The sequence below is a fragment of the Anopheles coluzzii genome, chromosome 2 (genome assembly GCF_943734685.1).
Source record: "Anopheles coluzzii chromosome 2, AcolN3, whole genome shotgun sequence".
In the NCBI taxonomy this organism is placed as follows: domain Eukaryota; kingdom Metazoa; phylum Arthropoda; class Insecta; order Diptera; family Culicidae; genus Anopheles; species Anopheles coluzzii.
The window spans coordinates 101,247,637-101,264,937 of record NC_064670.1 but is presented as its reverse complement, the minus strand read 5'-3'; the positions used below and the strand labels follow the sequence as shown (position 1 = coordinate 101,264,937).

General features: G+C 45.8%; 2 protein-coding genes across 9 annotated transcripts in view; one reads left to right on the top strand and one right to left on the bottom strand.

The window, feature by feature from the left end:
* The first annotated feature begins 297 nt into the window (after window positions 1–297).
* On the top strand, window positions 298–5,476 carry LOC120961016 (uncharacterized). The gene is made up of 3 exons (XM_040384560.2): window positions 298–1,169; window positions 1,243–2,182; window positions 2,256–5,476. The coding sequence occupies exons 1-3, from the start codon at window positions 826–828 to the stop codon at window positions 2,952–2,954; spliced, it is 1,983 nt and encodes a 660-aa protein (XP_040240494.2). The 5' UTR covers window positions 298–825; the 3' UTR covers window positions 2,955–5,476.
* LOC120961017 (formin-binding protein 1-like) overlaps window positions 3,030–17,301 on the bottom strand; it is a 68,812-nt gene continuing 54,540 nt past the window's right edge. For 3 of the 8 annotated variants that reach the window (XM_040384561.2, XM_040384562.2, XM_040384564.2), the window contains exons 4-12: window positions 12,444–12,497; window positions 11,761–12,196; window positions 11,484–11,662; window positions 11,209–11,398; window positions 7,250–7,596; window positions 6,979–7,122; window positions 6,414–6,565; window positions 6,183–6,343; window positions 3,030–6,109 (exon numbers count right to left, since the gene is read on the bottom strand). In XM_040384561.2, the coding sequence (XP_040240495.2) occupies window positions 6,183–6,343; window positions 6,414–6,565; window positions 6,979–7,122; window positions 7,250–7,596; window positions 11,209–11,398; window positions 11,484–11,662; window positions 11,761–12,196; window positions 12,444–12,497 (1,663 nt within the window). In that variant the 3' untranslated portion in view covers window positions 3,030–6,109. The remainder of the gene's footprint in view (window positions 6,110–6,182; window positions 6,344–6,413; window positions 6,566–6,978; window positions 7,123–7,249; window positions 7,597–11,208; window positions 11,399–11,483; window positions 11,663–11,760; window positions 12,197–12,443; window positions 12,498–17,301) is intronic. The other 5 variants (XM_040384570.2, XM_040384567.2, XM_040384565.2 and 2 more) reach the window with 5 other exon arrangements.

The window sequence follows — 17,301 nt, the reverse complement described above, 5'->3', positions numbered from 1 at the left end:
TTTTATTATAATCTTTAATTTCGGATAAGCTTTTGTATGGAATTGATTTGATCATTATAAATTATGAACTAACCTTTCGCAACTGGCACCGTCTTGGTGTGACAGCAGAACTTATGACTCCGATCCGGATTGCTGGTATTGATTGTTCCGGATCACAGAAAAGAAATATTATTTTCGGCATTAATTTCACTATTTGCGCTGCTCATAGAATAATTTTAAACTTAAATGAATACAAAATCTTTATTTTGTCACAAGTAGAACTAACTAATCCTCAAAATTATTGTTGCAAAGTGTCACAATTACAAAGCGGTGCTGGTCCATCACCATGCAAGGAATCCGTTTGACAGCAGTTGCTATAAAGCGCCGTTTACACTACGACACTGTGAAATACACGCTCGCAACCGTTACATTTCCAAACAAAACACGATTTGATTGCGTTTTTTGAAGGTTTCGCTGATTTTGATTAAAATTAATTAAGAAAACCTATCTAAAATGCTTTAATCCCGTAGGTACGTGGGAAGTAGATGGTCTAGTTTCAGCAAACAAAAACTGTTGATGATTATTTCACAATCATTACGTGGTACATTTACCGTTAATTAACCGATATATTCGATCAAGGTAGGCAATACAAATTTGCACTATAAAAAACAATAGGATTTTATTATTTCCCACTGACCGATTACTTAAAGTTCAGTTGAATCTTCCAAGAAGAACACAGCGTAGCATATTTAGTAGGCGTAGTTATGGTATGACACTAGTCGTTCGTTGCCACGAGCGGAATCCAACGGACAAAAAGCAACAATTTGCCATTTCCCCGCATCAACCATGAATAAAGGAACAAACTTTCGGCGTGCTGCTATCAGTAGCGTTTACGCCATTTCGCTTACCCCGGAGAAGAAAAGGTTGCTGATGCAGTCGATGTACGCCGAGGCTCACCAGAGTGCGGGACCGTTGCGTGAGGAACAGGTGAGGGAGCTTTGTATCCGGCTCAATCAGTGCTACGAGGTGCGTTACGAGTCAATTGCTTGTGCAATGGAAATCATACTAAAGCTGCTAGGAGACCGTATTGCTACAGAAGAGGTACTAGGATCGTACCGTAAGCTTTTGTCCTACGTTTCAAGCGTGCTGGGCAGGGAAAACTGCGCCAAACTGGCAAACTACATGAGCAGGTATGTGTGGGACCGTGTCCGGGCGGCTAAGTTAGCTTTAGTCGTTTAGTCGTTTTATTCTTTCTTTCGGTAGAATTTCTTCGATGGTGCTAGAAAGCGGCGCCAATGGCGGCAGCTCATTCCCAGTCCAGGTGATGAAGTGTATCTTGGTGCTAATGTACCGCTGCCCGATCGTAAGCATTCCGGACCGTAAAACCATTCTGCAAGCGGTACGCTCCCTGCTGGATTGGTGTAAAACCAGCCCGACCCTCTACGGCCAGTGTGGCATCAGTGCGCTCGTGCGTACTGCCATTAGCTCCACGAAAGCGCTCCAAGATGATGTTACCATAGCAACCGAGCTGACCGTACTGGCCCACCATCTGCTGGACGTTTTCCTTAGCCCACAGTCCACCGCCGTACATCCGGTGGAGGTTCTGCTGCGGCTGGCGTACGAGCAAATATTCGCCCGCCTGGTGACGGAACGGTGCGATGTCCGGTGCTTTGAGCTGCTCCTGTTTGTGCTGTACAATTTGCTCAAGCGCGATATCTACCTGCACCTGAAGCTCGACATTGTGCGCACGCTGGCCGACGCCGCCGGCGGTGGTACGCGCCGGCTCGTACGCTTGCTGTGCGCTGCCGAACACTTGCGCAATGAGGTGTTGCTTCGGAAGACCAAAACCGTCCTTACGCTGGTGCTAGCGCACAGCCTGTTTCGCTACGAGCCGGTAAAACGGGCTCGTCATTTTAAAGCATTCCTGGCGCTGATCGAAACAATGATTAACGCCATCGATTTGGACATGCTGGCGAAGGCTAGATTTCTCTGTCTGAGCATTCCGCGCGCGCGGCTTAGCATCGAAAGCATTTGCTTCGTGTTTGCGGTGCGCCATCTCGATCTACTCGAGGGTGGGGCGGGCGGCGGCTGCAATGTGGAGCTAGATTACGTCTACAATCTGATCGCATCGGTCAACATCCTCTACTACAAGCGGTGGAAGATTCCCAGCTTTCTGGTGAAGCACGTCATCGATGGTCTTTCGGTATGATGATGACGTTTACTGTTCCCACTAACTATTACCTAACGAATGTTTCATCCTCCTTTTACTTTCGCAGCGCTTTTCCAACACCCGCACGTTTGAAAAGAACGTTACCGAGCCGCGCAAAAAACTGCAGGCCATCTTGGCCGGTGCGGCCGCGCACGTGTACGACGGCAAGCGTGCGCAAGCGATTTTCGGCCGCCTGCCAGCGACGCTACACCGCATACAGTGGCTGGAGCTGCAGCCGGATGACTTTGGCGCTCAGCTCATCTTTCACCAGCAGCTGGCCATCCTGCAGGAACGCTCCGTGCTGTCCGGCGACGAAACGCGAACCAGCCTACTGGTGGCCATGTTCGACACGCAAACGCTGGTGCGCGTACTTTCGATGAAGAAAGTCACCCCAACGGCTCGATTAAACGCTTCCATGCTGCTTTCGAAACGAAAGCTTACCGGCCAGCACCTGCACGTGGCACTGAGACGCATCGGATCGTCGTGTACTGGGGCGCAAGGTGTGCCCGACTGTTGGACACACTGGGTACGGGCAGTGTACGGTACCGTGCCCGTGCTCGATAGTGCGACGCGACGTCAGCTTTGGTCCCGACTTGCCACGGTCGAGCCAGCGGTGTGTACTAGCGAGCAGCGATTGCTTCTCGTCGATATGCGCGCCAGCCTGCTGGTTGCTATGATACCCGAAACGAACCGCGCACTGGCAGAAGATAGCCAAGCATCGCGTCTAGAAGACGGCGTTGGTGCACCGGCCGCGCTCGGTCAGTAATCATGCGTGCCGGGATCTTGGTGTAAGCAAATGATAACATACTGAGATAATGAACAGAGAGTACGATCGCGCACATATGAGTATAGTTTTTGCTTGTTTATTTATACTGCCTTGTTTTGTTTTTGCTGTTTGCGTCTGTTTGTGGGGGGTTTTTTACGTTTAAATAATGAAATGAGAGACCGTTGTCGGGACGCTGCTCATTACATGCGTTCTTCTCCACAAACACACACAATTTAATCATCATTAGCAGCAAAGATTGCTAAGAATGGTCGCACATGGAACGACATCAAGGTGTAACGAGAGGGAGCGATCTCACACGAGATCGCTTTACGCGCGCGTTTAATCTTTCTCTCGCTTTCAAGGAAAAAGGTCAGGATTATAACCGCATTTGTTTTGTCTTCTCTTTCGTTCTGCATTCTGTTTCTGTGTAAATGGTGTTAAATTTTGTCCGTTAATTTACAAAACTTAAATCTAAACGCCTGCCAATTCATTATTCCTTCTCTATTTTATCTAGAAATTCACGTCATTTTGTTTCCGTCGTCCCCGCTCTCGTCTATCTTTTTCTTCATTATTCTCCTTTTCACCCCTCTTTTGTATTCCAATCAGTTCTGTTTGTCGTTTCACATTTTTTTCAACATCGTTTTGTTAATGCCACTTTTTGTATATTTGTTAAGAGACTTTTTCAGGCATGGTAACTCTAGAGCTGTAGATAGAATAATTATGTGTTTCTGTTGCTCAACAGATCCATTATTCACCGGAACAAGCGTTAAGGGACACTTCTGTCGTTTGTTTTGTGTTCTTTTGTTTGTTTGTTTGTTACAACACCCGCCGAAGGTGTGGTGAGAGGAGCCAAAACTGTGAGCATATTTAGGATTAGTTACTTTCTTTGTTTAGTTCGTAAATATCTTTCTTTTTAATGTATAAATATAGAGTGTTGCTGCTTTTATATGCTTTCAAAACGTAGCAAATTTTATTACAGAGTTGAATATGAAGATGTGAACAGTAGCTACGCCGCTTTGATGCGATCTGATGTAGTAAATGGAATTCAGTTCTTTCTACGACTTTTTGTTTTTTGTTTAGCAATACGCGTTTCAGTATACGTTTTTTTGTTATTTTGAATATCAGGAAATAGGAGTGAATCACAACTAGCTGACCCTAAAGTGTGTATGTTACAAACATGCTACATTTCGGCATGCTTTGGGTAGGTTGAGTGTTTTACAGTTTTTTTTTCATTATCATTTTAGTGGACAAAAAGAGGAATTATTTCCCGGTTTGACTGGCATTCTAAACTACCAACACTATTTATCTGCATTGAACGCGAACGTGATTATGTAGCGCCTTAGAGCTACCGCTGAAGGTTGAAATTGTATTGAATGGTTTTGCATGTTAGAGTTCGTGGATTTACATCTGTTTTTCCCCTATTTCACTGACCGAAGAAACTAGACGAGATTGGGACGACCAGAAACCAGAGGGCGGTACGTGTATATGTTTTTGATTTGTTTCGCATTGCTTACATGCGCCGTAACTCTAGCTCTAGCCTAGTATCTACTGCTGGTGTTCCGAAACAAAAATCGCTCACCACCGCGAAAAGCAACGCAATTGTAAAGATTATATGTGGACGCGAATGTGTGACGAAGAAAGTGAGGAAGGAGTAGGGGACACTACTACATTACACAGCAATAATACACTTAAACACCACCCAGCAGCTATTACAGCCCACTGCTGCTGCTGCTGCTTGCACTTTCTGTCCTTTCTGTGTTTCACTTGAGCGAAAAGCGAAAGATTATGGTTTTTTACCCCTTTCGTTCGCTTTTTCGCTCCAATTTAGTTTCTTAAATCTAAACTAGCTTGTTTTTTGTTTTGCTTAACTCATCGTAGTGCTGTTGATGCTTCCAAACAATGCAATAATGATTGATGACGATGATGATGTTTTGAATAGGATGATATTTTGTGTTGATATCAACTTTAAACTCCTCGTTGTGCATAGTCTCACACGCGCGCGCAGGAGTAATTATACAGAAGCTCTATTTAAAAAAAAATCCTTTCGCATCAATAAAAAAAAACTAGTGACAAAAATGATGGAAAGAAAGGGAGCAACACAAAAACTAAAAACATTTTTTTAATCATAAAATGTCCACTACTAATCATGTTGAATGGATATTTTACGATATTCCCTCTCTTTACTAGAGCCGTGCGCTGCACACACTGCATTAAACGTGTTATAATTGTATTATAGTTTATCTTTTCCTCGAAATTGAACAGAGTTCATGGCAATAGATTACGCACGATAGTATATGGTTTCGTATCTCCGTCCGTAGTTATGGTAGTTATTTGTTTCGTATTTGTTTATTATGCTTTTTGATCACTCACCCCGGTGACTGAACTTTCCTTTTTTCACTTTGATTCGAGAGTTTCATTCGTGTTTTCCTTTTTCTTTGTTTGCTCCTGAAGCGCATTGCTTTCAAGTGTGATTTATTTCGACGCAACAGTCAATTGCTATTTTCATATTAAAAAGAAGAAAATACACAAAAAGAAAAGAATCTAACTAACACGGTTGAAAAAGCGCAAGCCGTATCTCGCACACCTCGTACCTATTTAAAGCAAACATCATTGTTCGGTAGCCAGATTTTTGATACCGCGGCAAATGGAAAGCATTGTATTTGCATCGCAATCGCATTATGATATTTGCTTTTTAAAAAGAAAGTAGCATAAATTTCCTAAACGACCATCCACCCAAAGCGGAGAAACACATAAGGCTGATGACATACGAATGCTTTTCCGTTCCCTGCTGCTGTCTCTCTGTCCGCATACCAGTGCGGCCTTTGAACGATTGTTTAGCGTAGTAGAGCAAGCAACTGTAGCATATATTATATCCTCTGTTCTTACTGTCCCGTTTCGCCTAGGCTTTGTGGTCCAAATGATGTCCCTTTTCTTGCAAAGCGCTGTGCTTTTGTTTTTCAATAAATTGCCACTACTATTTGTCGACTAAAGCATACATTTATGTATGTGCTGCAGGGCCGGCGTTTCTCCACCGTTTTACATTAACTATTTACATTTTGGGATTACGGGTGCAATTCCGCTCCTTCACTGACATCATATCAGCATCATCACACCCTAGAGCGGGGGATAGATTTAACTTGATTCGGTGATCAACACTACAAAAAAGAAGAATTGTTAGAGAAATTGTACTTAAATTGAGCGATTACGTTCGATTTTGCTCCCACATACCTACGCGTACAGCGTACACTCAATGTAGCTGGTCGGTACGAATCCTTCCTCCCAGCCCTTCGAACTAAACCGCCGCACCCGGGTCCAGCCGTCGCCCTGGTCCACCTCTATCACTTGCAATTCTTCCCCTTCCGACATTGGAATGCTGCCTTCACTCGTTGCTGCAATAAAAGAGAGAGATAAACTTATGTAAGTGATCATCATTTTTAGGTTTTTGGGAAAATGCATTACCGTCAAATGGATAGAGCGCCCGACACGTGCCCAGGGGCGTATCTGCTTCGTAGAACTCCTCGTTCATTGGCTGTTCGTTCGTGCTGCCCTGGCCGGATCCCGGCAGCGAGGTGTGCGATGTGCCCAGTCCACTTTCCGGACTCGCCGAGCTGCTGTGGGACGCGAAAGAAGAACGACCGGACACACAGACACGGCAATATTAGTGACTTTGGTTCGAATAGAGCGTGTTGACAATACGCTTTACAAGGAGAAAGAGTAGGGCTTGGAGGGATACTAGCGAAAGGAATTCTAATATATACTAAAAGGACAGAGGTGTTAAACAAATCATAACTATTAGAGATTGTTTGTATGCAGTACTATATACATCAATGTGTTATTTTTGTTCAATTGACGACTGTGTAGATTCGGAGCGAAAATAATATACAATTTAATTAATTAATAACAACAAAAAAGGCATACAGAGATACTTGTGAAGGTGAACTACACAAAAGCTACACACAACTACACGGCGGGGCGATAGAGGCAATTGGGAAGAGGGAATCAAGAAACAATTGTTGAGCTGTACCCGTTGTTGTTAATGTTAAGCCCATTTTGCGCTTGCTGTACACTACTTTCGGAAGCTGACCTGCTAAGGCTACCGGCATCGTCTGGATGGTCTTCGCCGTTATCTTCGTGACTGTTTTCGTGATTACTGCTACCGTTGGAATGTCTGAAACGGGGGGTGTTTGAAGCGAGAAGAAAACGATGTAAATATTTTTGGACCACATTTTTTCACATTATTTGGCACCACTTTGAGGGCCACTGCGTGAATTCGTAAATCAACACTAATGCTTCACCTGGACGACCGTTGTCCGTTCTGTATCACACGGTTCGACTGCGGGCTGTGCTGAATGAACGACTGGTTGTTGGCCTGCTCGAGCAGCTTCTGGTAGCGCAGCAGCTCGTGCCGTAGCCTGTCCAGCCGGTTGACCGATTCGTTCAGCTGCTCTTCGACCGTGCGCGGGTCGCCCAGCATCGAGTTCGCCTCGTACACGCCCTTCATCTTCATCAGCCCGTCGCTGGCCGCCTGCTCCTGGGCGACCTTCTGCTGCAGCTCCTGCACCTTGGCCGTGAGCTTTTTCCGCCGCTGCGTCGGTGGCAGGTCGCTGAAATCTTCCTTCAGGCCGTCCGTCGAAAGGTTGTTCTACAAAACGAAAGCGATCGGGAAGATGTTAATCGTTTCTTTTCCTTTTTTTGTTGTGAAAAATCTAATCTGTTCTAGCAAAATGTACAGTTTGTAGACGACTGTTGTAGGTAGAATCAAGTGCTGTGTGATAGAATCAACGGCATGCAATGGGAAGGACACGCAACACAATTAAACTAAAGGACACACAAACACAGTGAGATAAAAACGAAGAGAAATCACACATGGTACAGACAATATTGTATTATAATACAAAATATAAAACAAGTAATAGCTAGCGTCACACTATAGCAACAAAACATAAAACACAGCAAAAATCTAATCAATACCAATTTGCACACTCAGAGAGAAAGTAGTTTCATCCAGCATAAGCGGACGATGTTGATTACCTTCACATTAATGCAGGCTTCGAGAATCTTCTAGGAGGAACAACACACAACAAATTGCGTTTTTGTGTTTGGGGTTTTGAGTGTGTTTGTTAGTTAAGTGTGGTTTTATTTTCCCGGATGGAATTATAAAAACCGCGAACAGGAGGTGTTGTGTCATAAGCGCAAACCAAACACATCCAATAAAGCATCATATACAAACAACACCGAACAGGCCCGGCACACGAAAGAAGTAGCCACCACCAACCAAGACCACCACCAAAAACGTATGTAAAGATGCGAAAAGCCGAATAGTCCGAATGGGTTGCGAATTTTGATGAGCAAATGAAAAATTATAGAAAATTTAGAATAAATTTGTTTATAAGCATGTGTAATAATTTTGTTTGTCGTGCGAGGGTGGTTTGGGTGTGTAGTGTGTTTTCAGGAGTAGAAAGGCAGCATGAAATTAAAGAAACACACTATTTTATGCTACACACATTCAAAAGGGATTGAAAGAATATACACAGTGACACAGCTAAAGCATCGGTGTAACATTAACACGAATCGGAACAGAAAGGGGTAGGAAATTAGGACTTAATCGTAGGTGATAAAGAATCAGGACATATAGGAACGGTAGGGGAACTGCAAACAGAAAGCCTAATTAATAAGGCACATAAAAAGCGGAATTTGGAATGAGTCACTGCGTCTGCGATAAAACCGATTCTTCACACACGCAAACGAATCCTGGCCGGACGGCAACAAGTGTGTGCGTGCGTGCGCGTTTGTATCTAAACCCGTATAGATTACATCACGCGCGCCTCGACTGTAGCCTCATTGGAATCCCTTTCGAGTGCGAAGGGATAATACACGGGCACGGCTAAAGCTAATTCTCATCCACCAGCGGCACGCAACAACACTGGCAGTAGCAGCAACAGGAAGGCAAAAAAAAAAACACAACAGCAAAAGCAAAAGCGAAACGGTATAACTTTGCGTGCCGACCGACATTAAACACTTTACATGGCAGGTCACGTTGCACATTATTGGCGGACAGAGCGCGGAAGAGATCGGGGGCATTCGTGCGGCGTGGAGTAGAGGTGCCCGCGCGCGTCTGCTTTGTGGCTGAATTTGCACGCAGCACGTGAATGGGGTGAGTGTTGTTGTCGTTGTCCTCCAGCCGACTCCGCCGCCGAACGTTTATCGATCGCAAGAAAATCGAAACCATGTCGCGGCCGAGACGGAATCTCGGTGACAGAGAGAGCCGGAAGGATACTGTGCGAGGGTGACGGTGCGGTACACACTGGCGTCGCGTCATCCAGGGCGGGAATGTCCCATGTGTCCGTTCGTCTGCGTTTGAAGGACTGGTTCGTGTCGCTTTGTTGTTGGTCGGGTCGGTTTCGTAAGCGCTCATTTGAATTCAGCAGAGCAAACTTTATACATATGAAAAAGCGTCGAAGCGCCGAGAGGATCGTTGTGGTATGCACCTCTGGTTCGGTTGTTGCGGAAAAAGCGTAACGAAGAGGACAAATAATGTCCATCGTAAATATATACGTACAGTATGTTGTAACAACAAAAAAGCGGTTTGGTATGATCTTATCATAATGTCAATGAACCAAAATTTGTTTGCTTAAATCCGCGTTTGCAAATTATTTATTCGTTTGGCGTCAGCTTTCCTCAGGTGCCACGTACAGTGGCAGCCCTTACAATAAACTTTAGCGCGCAAATAAAATCCAATCACCAAAAAAATGGCTGTATCATCGAGAAGATAAGACAGGCGATAAGCATTGATCATCTACCAAAAGGCTTCCGATATCAATAAAATGACAATCATCCAAACTGACTCATGGATACCTCTGACCATAAATTCCTAATCATTAAAAAAATGTCGTAAATGTTTACATTTCTAACAAAATATGTCATGGTAATGATATGAAGTTGTAATCTTAAATAATGCCCGAAACATCTGAACGTTGGTGTTAGTCAAGTGTCCACCTACGCTTGTCCACTGATTTGTGAAACGGCGGCCCTTACTATTTCGCAGTACAAATCATTAAGAAAACAAAACCCGCTAATTTCGCCAAGTGCCCCCAAGTACACCAAACAAACAAAATACGTCCACCACCTACAGTTGCAGCACATGCGTGAGTAACGAGATGCCTTCTTAGCGTAAGTACCGTCAAGTAGTTTCGTTTTAAAACAGGGTGCGAGATCGCATGACCGGGAACAAGCAAGTGAAAGATGTGCTAGTTTAAATTAAGACCAGTGGAGCACCAGTGCGAGTTATGCCTGCTGTCCGAAAAGAAATCAGTGATGTGGTGTGCTCTCGGTTTATGTGGTGTGTACACCCACTCCAAAGACGGGTTAGGATAAACTCAACCCAAACAGACCCACAAGGAACCTTCTTCTCGCCAACGGGGAGATTTGTGCTGAAGGAGACCGTTTTTTACTTCTTTTATTGTCAACGCCGTGAGGTAGTGCAACCGCGAGAAGGAGCAACAAGGCAAACGATTAAGCACGAAGACACACACAAACGATAGGCATATTGAGATATAGTTGTTGTGTTGCAATGGAAAAGCGTTTGGTGATAGTAGCAGGCCAGCAGGCGCACACGTGCTGTGTTCTTGTGGTGTGGTTCAAGGAGTAGTATGTGTCGGTCCAAAAGAATGGCCACAAGTGTCAAGGCTAGTGTGTGTGTGGTGCGTGTACACACACACATACACACATACACACGCAGTAATACTCACTCCAAGCGTCCAGGAAGAAATGATATCGCGCCAGTCGGTTATCATTATGTGGTGGTAGAATGGTTCATTTCCATCCATTCAACAACACCCGATTGTGCAGTGGGAGAGGAGTTTTGGGTTGTTGTTTTGGTATTTGAGGGTTTGTTTTTTTTTTTGGTTGATTTCATCGTCGCAATAGATGTTTGGTTCAAGGATAACCGGGAGTACCAGAAGGAAATGTAGGATGGCACGAATGTAACATTGGAAGCAAAGTGATGATTTTATGATGGTTACGGGACGAAATTGGAGACGTAAAGAAAAAAAGGTTATTAGTACAACATTTCTATCGATTTTTGAACAAGTAGACAGAAACATTGATTTAAATGAAGGATAAACAAATGTAACAGAAAAGGAAGAACTCAACAAGCTAATTGTACGACACATCATCACCCTTTTGTCTCGTAATTTTCCGCTCTTAGGGTCGTATTGTTGCTGCTTCCGGTGCTTCCGGTTGCCGTTTCGCTTACCTTGTTGCCGGTGAAGATACCGAAAATGCCAACGCGCTTCTTAAGCTTGTCCTTGGTGGTGCCTTTCCCCGTCATGTGGTTCAGTCCGGTGCTGGAGTTATGCGTCTGCGAGTTGTTCGCGGCGTCCGGGTCGGGTTTGGAAAGATCCTCGAACGGTATGTCTCCCGGTGGCTGAAAGCCGGACTGATACCTAAAACGCAAGCAGGCAAAAGAATGAATGAGCTTCCAATACACTGGCGCTTGCGCAACGACTTCCTAAAACCATTTGAACATACTTTTCTATTACGATCATCGAATCGTCCTTCTCGTTGATCGAGTCGGCCGCCTTCACGATCCCTTCCAGACAGTGGGCAATGATGGGCGACACCTCGTACTCGACATCTGCCGACCGTTTGATGAATTCCTTCATGCCGCGCGTTCGCTTTTCGTCCAGCTCCTGCAGCCTGTTAAACACCTGCAAGACGGATCGACACAGAAACGGTACGATTACAGCAAGGCGTGTCGAATGCAAACACACACACACATACACCCAAGGGGCCTGTTAGAATTTACCTCCGGCAGTGCTATTTGATAGTGCTGCTGCTGCTGCTTGTTCGTAATCTGCAGCTGGTTCGCGTACTCGCTCTTCGCGTCCTCCGACTGGCTGTTGCGTATGTTCATGTTGACGCGCTGCTTCTCCACATCCGCCCGGCTGAGGTGGAAGTCGGCGTCCGCCTTGTGGTAGCTCTCGATCGCCTTTTCCGCCTCGCGGAACGCCTTCTCGTAGCTGCGCTTCGCCCGATCCAGCGTGCCGATCTGTGTGTGCAGCGACTGGGTCAGGGTGGCGCCCTGGTTCAGTGCCTTTTTGCGCTCCTCGCGCAGATTCTTCGCCAGCAGCAGGATGCCCTGCAGCACCTGGTTCTGGAGGTTTTCCGCCACCACCTCGCGCTGCCCGGCCAGGTCGGCCACCTCCTTGAGGACGTTTTTGAATGCAATCAGGGAGGAAAATCTAGGTAAGCAAAGAAACAGTAAAATTAGTATTGGATTGCAAAACAACTGATTCTGTATAATCAAGCACAGTCCAAGCAGAGATATTGAGACCGGGATCCGCCGATACGACCTGTCACACTCTATGTGGAGTACAACAAAATTATTGTAATCAGCGTCTTTCTCTCTTGGAGCACCGTTACACAGATGCAACGGACATTGCTTGGTTGTTTTCGACAGTCCATTTGTTCCGCTTCATCGCTACTTACTCATTCTCTTCGTCCTCTTTGCTCTTTTTGGGTTGATAGTTCTTCACAAGCCGTCTGAAACAAAAGCGGGGGAAACAAGAGAGGCAAAAAATGTAGGTTAGACATAGTGGATAGAAGAACACATTCTTAAAAGTCACTAATTTCCCATGCAGACGGAGGCGGCGGACAGTTTTTCCATCGATTCGCACCGGATTGGGACGTTGGATTGAGAAGATTGAGGAGGGCCCACCAGCGTATATCAAGCGTCAAGCATCAATAATCACTGATTGGTACTTGCGGCAGAGCTTTGGCTGGCTGGTGTGTCGCACGTTAACGCGCCAAGAGACATTGAAACGCCACCACTGCAAGCGAGTACTACAGCTTACCTGCGTCCTTAGATGGGCCCACGGAACGGAGGTTTTAGTAGAGGCATCACAGACGACAGTGAGGAGGCCCCTTCTTTTTCGCAATCCGTTTAAAGCGCTAAAGGCACTATCATGTCCATAATTACTGACAGTTGTACACAGTGCGGTAGTTACTACTGCTGTGGAAAAGGGGTGGTGTAAGGCAGCCGAGCCGCCTTCTTGGTGCCCGATGATTGGCATTTCGTTCGGTTGGTTTTGGTGTCTATTTGACTTGAGGAGTGAGGAAAGGGAGGAGAGAGAAGGGCATTGTTTGTACCACCGCCTGTAGCTGTAGCCATTATCGCGGGGTTGTTTAGGTTCTTTGTGTTGGTTTGAAGAAGCCATAATTTAAACTCCCCCATCCCCCCTTGCTGCTGGCAGGTGTAAAGAGAGGCCAGCCGTTCGTGCTAGTGAGTGCGCTGGCGATCTTCCCCTTACTGTTGCATATTGCACACGCGCAGCAGAACGGAACGGAATGCAAACCGCAGTACGATCGACAGACAGATCTGATCGAAGGAACGGTCGAAGGATGGAAGGTATGGATGGATGACACATCCCTTTCATGCCTTTTACAGCAGTAATGTTACCGTCGTTCACCAATCGGTTCGTGAGCTACGACGTGTATGGGTACAATGGGATCATTGTACCGGAATGGTGGCGGTGTTTGCCGGTGCACGATTTAACACTAGACTCGTGTGAACCTGCCAGGCAGGACGCTTGAAATATCTGTGACATTGTGGCCCAAATATGGAATAACGCAATGCTGGTCAGAGTCGGTCAGAGAAAAAAAGCCATTTCTATCAGCTACATATCGATCTCTACAAATAGTAAAATCGGTAGCAGATGGGTTTAAAACGTCACCGGTCTTGAGTTCAAGTCTTGCATGGAGCCAGTCAATAACAGTAAAATTAATACTGAACAAAAGGGGGAAAAGAAGTTTTTGTAGCAAAGAAGAACAAGGTGTCTGATATTTATCTACACCAGAAGACAACAAGCCTTTCTCGATGTTTCCTCTACTCTACTTGATTGTTACAATTGTTATCTGTGTGGTTGCTTTTCTATAGGAAGAGAACATTGTTGCAAACCGACACTGATGAAAGTGGGTCCCCCTATCTTTATTGAATGTTTTGATAATAGAAGCTAATTTAAGTTGACTTGCACGCACAACAGAGAAACAAATACTTGGTAAACTTAAACTAATTAAAGAAAAGCACGCACACATCACACCCGAAACGTTTTATTCTCGATAATGCGAAACACTTCGCAAACACCCTTTCAGTAGTTGCATGTGCAGGCCGGATCCAACTAATCCAATTTCCCAATAGCCACTCTCAGGTGCAGTAATATATATATCGTGTTACATAGATTCTTCGTACGAATATCAGAGCATATCACACACCCGCGCCGCATGCATTCTCTCTCTTCGTCTGCTGCTTCTCTCTCTCTTCATACCAATGCATGCGCGTGCGATAAGTGTTCAGTTACTCTCCCTCTATGCAATGTTGAGTTTCTAGTTTCTGCTGTGTCTCGATACCACTCCGGCTCCGGCCGGATGCACTCTTGAGCTGCTGTCCCCCCGCATTGCTGCAGCACGAAATGCGAGACACACCCGCGGTCGGAGTGTGTGTGTGTGGCGATGATTAAATGGTAAATTGTTTGTGCATTGTGTAGGAAACGAGCTACATATCCGCTAAATACTTCACTTTCCCATTAGCGGGCGCACGATCGATACACAACAACAGGTACACGGAGCTGCTGCTGCTGCCCGAAGAGCTTACGTATTGCGCGGGAGAAAACATACGCTTCTTCATGTACGCCAGCGCAAACATGTGGCTCCCTCCGTTGGCGAAGGAATTGTTGGCGGCGTTACATATGGGGTGGTTTTGTGCGTGCAGAAGCACAAGATCACTTTCTACCCCGAGCCAAAGTGGCTCCCCCAAATGAATCGGTTAAATGAAGCGGATGCTTTGACAGCAATCATCACCATATATACACACCTCTGTGATGGTGGTGATGCCGGTGGAACCAGCTCCCGATCCCGCCTACCGATAATTAGTGTCACTCTGCATGCGTACACACCGCTTGTAAGCAGAGTTTCAACAATTTTGCAAGCTGCACCGACCACCGACGTCCGGAGGACATTGATAGGAGGGGAACCGCTCTTGGCACGGTATTCATCCACGGTGTAGCGCGCGGGGCTTTAATGTATCTCGATGGCTTTCACTGGAGTGACGCTCTTACGGACACCTCGTCTACGCTATGGCGGTATGGAAACTGCACAAGCGAAAGTGAATGAATGAATGGGGCTAGAAGAGAAGGCTGTTGGTCTCTCTGCTCTGGCCGAACGCTATCTCTAGCTGCGCTGCACCCGGGCACCCCTTTTGGCTGGGTGTGGCAGCGGCGGCGGCGTTGGCTGCCATGCAATCGCGGGGACGCGCACTTGTGCACATGTTTGCCTGCTTCCACCAGCAAACATGCTTGAAGATACCGCATCAACACTACACCAACCACGACGACCGTCGTCTTGTCTGACCTAAAAGGGCGCTGTACAGAGGAAGGTTGACAAAAGCGACGAACCCCGCAAGGAGAGAGCCGGGATGACTGGTGTATTATGATTATGATTTAAAACAGAATCTCAATCTCTTATAGCGACCGACCGACCGACCGGCTATCATCATATCGCCACGCCGTTCATGGTCGATCATTGACCGGGATCGAACGATCGAGGGAGAAGTTTCTTCGCGATATTGGTGAAAGTTTTATCTCCCACTCTCTTCATCCTCTTCTCAACCGAACCGGGCGAATCAATCTACAAGCGGGGATGAAAAATTGCACACAGACATCACATGCTGCCAATCATTAGGCGGGCGGGAGGGTGGTAGTGCTCGGGTTTTGGAACGGATCTTCTCCTCCAAGTAACGAGAGCATTCACGCAAGGTGATCGATACGGCCCCGGCCCCGTAAAGCCCTATATACACACACACACACACACGCGGTTTTGCAACAGATGGACGGGAACAGTGAATGAAATCGGTTTTCTACAACATTCCTTTGCACATGCGGCAGCAGCATAACCCAGATTTAATGCTACGGTGGAAAAAGAAGGAGGCTCGAGCACACGCAAGTAACATTAGCAACCTGCTGCTGCTGCTGCTTCTGCTTCGTCTGGGGTTCGTTTATCCGACCCTCTGCTATTTGTGGATGGCGTGTTTCGGTTTGCTTCTTGGCGCGATACAGATAAAACGTCTATACGGTGAGCTATAGACAGCTGCCAGAGAGAACAATGGCAAATTGGAGTCACAACAGAAAGGCTGATCTGATCGGCGTCTTAAGCACTGGGAGATGTACAGTAATTTTGGGATTGGTAGATAAACAGAGAGAAAGAGACGTTGATGTTTTGCCAAAAAAGTGGACAAATTTGAAATTGATATTCATCGTTCCTCACTAAATTCCCTATTCCATCTATCTCAGTATCGTTTAGGTTGATTTATGAACAACCCCGACCGGCGGTGTTTGTAAATAAAAGATCCATCCAATCGAACTGTGTAGCTCGATCAGGAGCAGATCGGCTATAATCATCAGCAAAAGCAAGTTAATAACTTCACACAAATATTTCCTTCGCTTTTCCTGCCATAATTTATGCACCTGCTGGGGTCATCCAAACCAATCGAAATCATATCCCCCCTCAATTTGATTAAAGTGCCATTTTACGAGCGATCGCTTCGACTGCCATTCGTGTTATCGATTTTGAGACGTTCAAATATGAAGCCGAAATGTCCGTTAGAGGATAAGCATATTTTATGTGCCTATTCACCCGGCTGACACTGATGCGTGAATCCAACCAACTGCCACCTGGGACTGGACCTTCCCTCCCTTTCGTCTAAACGTAAACAACAACAACAACTTCGCAGCATTTGCATAGACTGGTTTTGCCGGCCGGGATAGCATTGTTGTGGGCAAATATTATGAACACAATGGAGAAATGAGATATAGAAATCGACAATACAGCTGTGTGTGTGTGATTTGAATTTGATATGAAAGATATACAGACAGTGATGATCGTGTGAAGCTCATCTAAAGGCTCACTGCCATGGCGAGGCAATTAGTTTGATAAATTGGAACCGAGTGAGTGATACTGAATTCGCATTCGATACGCTGGATAACTTATTCAGTAGCCGACAAGAATGTGATGCACACACACACACGCACACACATTATGCAAAATCATCACGTACATGGTTCGTGATTGAATTCGCACCCCAGCGCACACCACACATCCTCGCTCGATCGTGCATCATCATATGGTCACCACCCTTAGAGAGACCGATCAGTAATGTTCGTGTGCGTGGGGAGAAATTGCCACGAAACAGTTGCATGATTCACATTTTCAATTGAACGGACATGTTTTTCTTCTTCTATTAGTTCAACGATCAATGAGTTGGTATGAAAGTATTCTGTCAAAAAGGAGAAATTCC

What these genes read in the sequence shown, in the direction of transcription:
- LOC120961016 (XM_040384560.2), top strand. Translation starts at nt 826, where the DNA reads ATGAATAAAGGAACAAACTTTCGGCGTGCTGCTATCAGTAGCGTTTAC. An exon ending in CTGGCAAACTACATGAGCAG is followed by an intron (nt 1,170 to 1,242) that starts GTATGTGTGGGA and finishes TTCTTTCGGTAG; the next exon opens with AATTTCTTCGATGGTGCTAG. An exon ending in ACGTCATCGATGGTCTTTCG is followed by an intron (nt 2,183 to 2,255) that starts GTATGATGATGA and finishes TTACTTTCGCAG; the next exon opens with CGCTTTTCCAACACCCGCAC.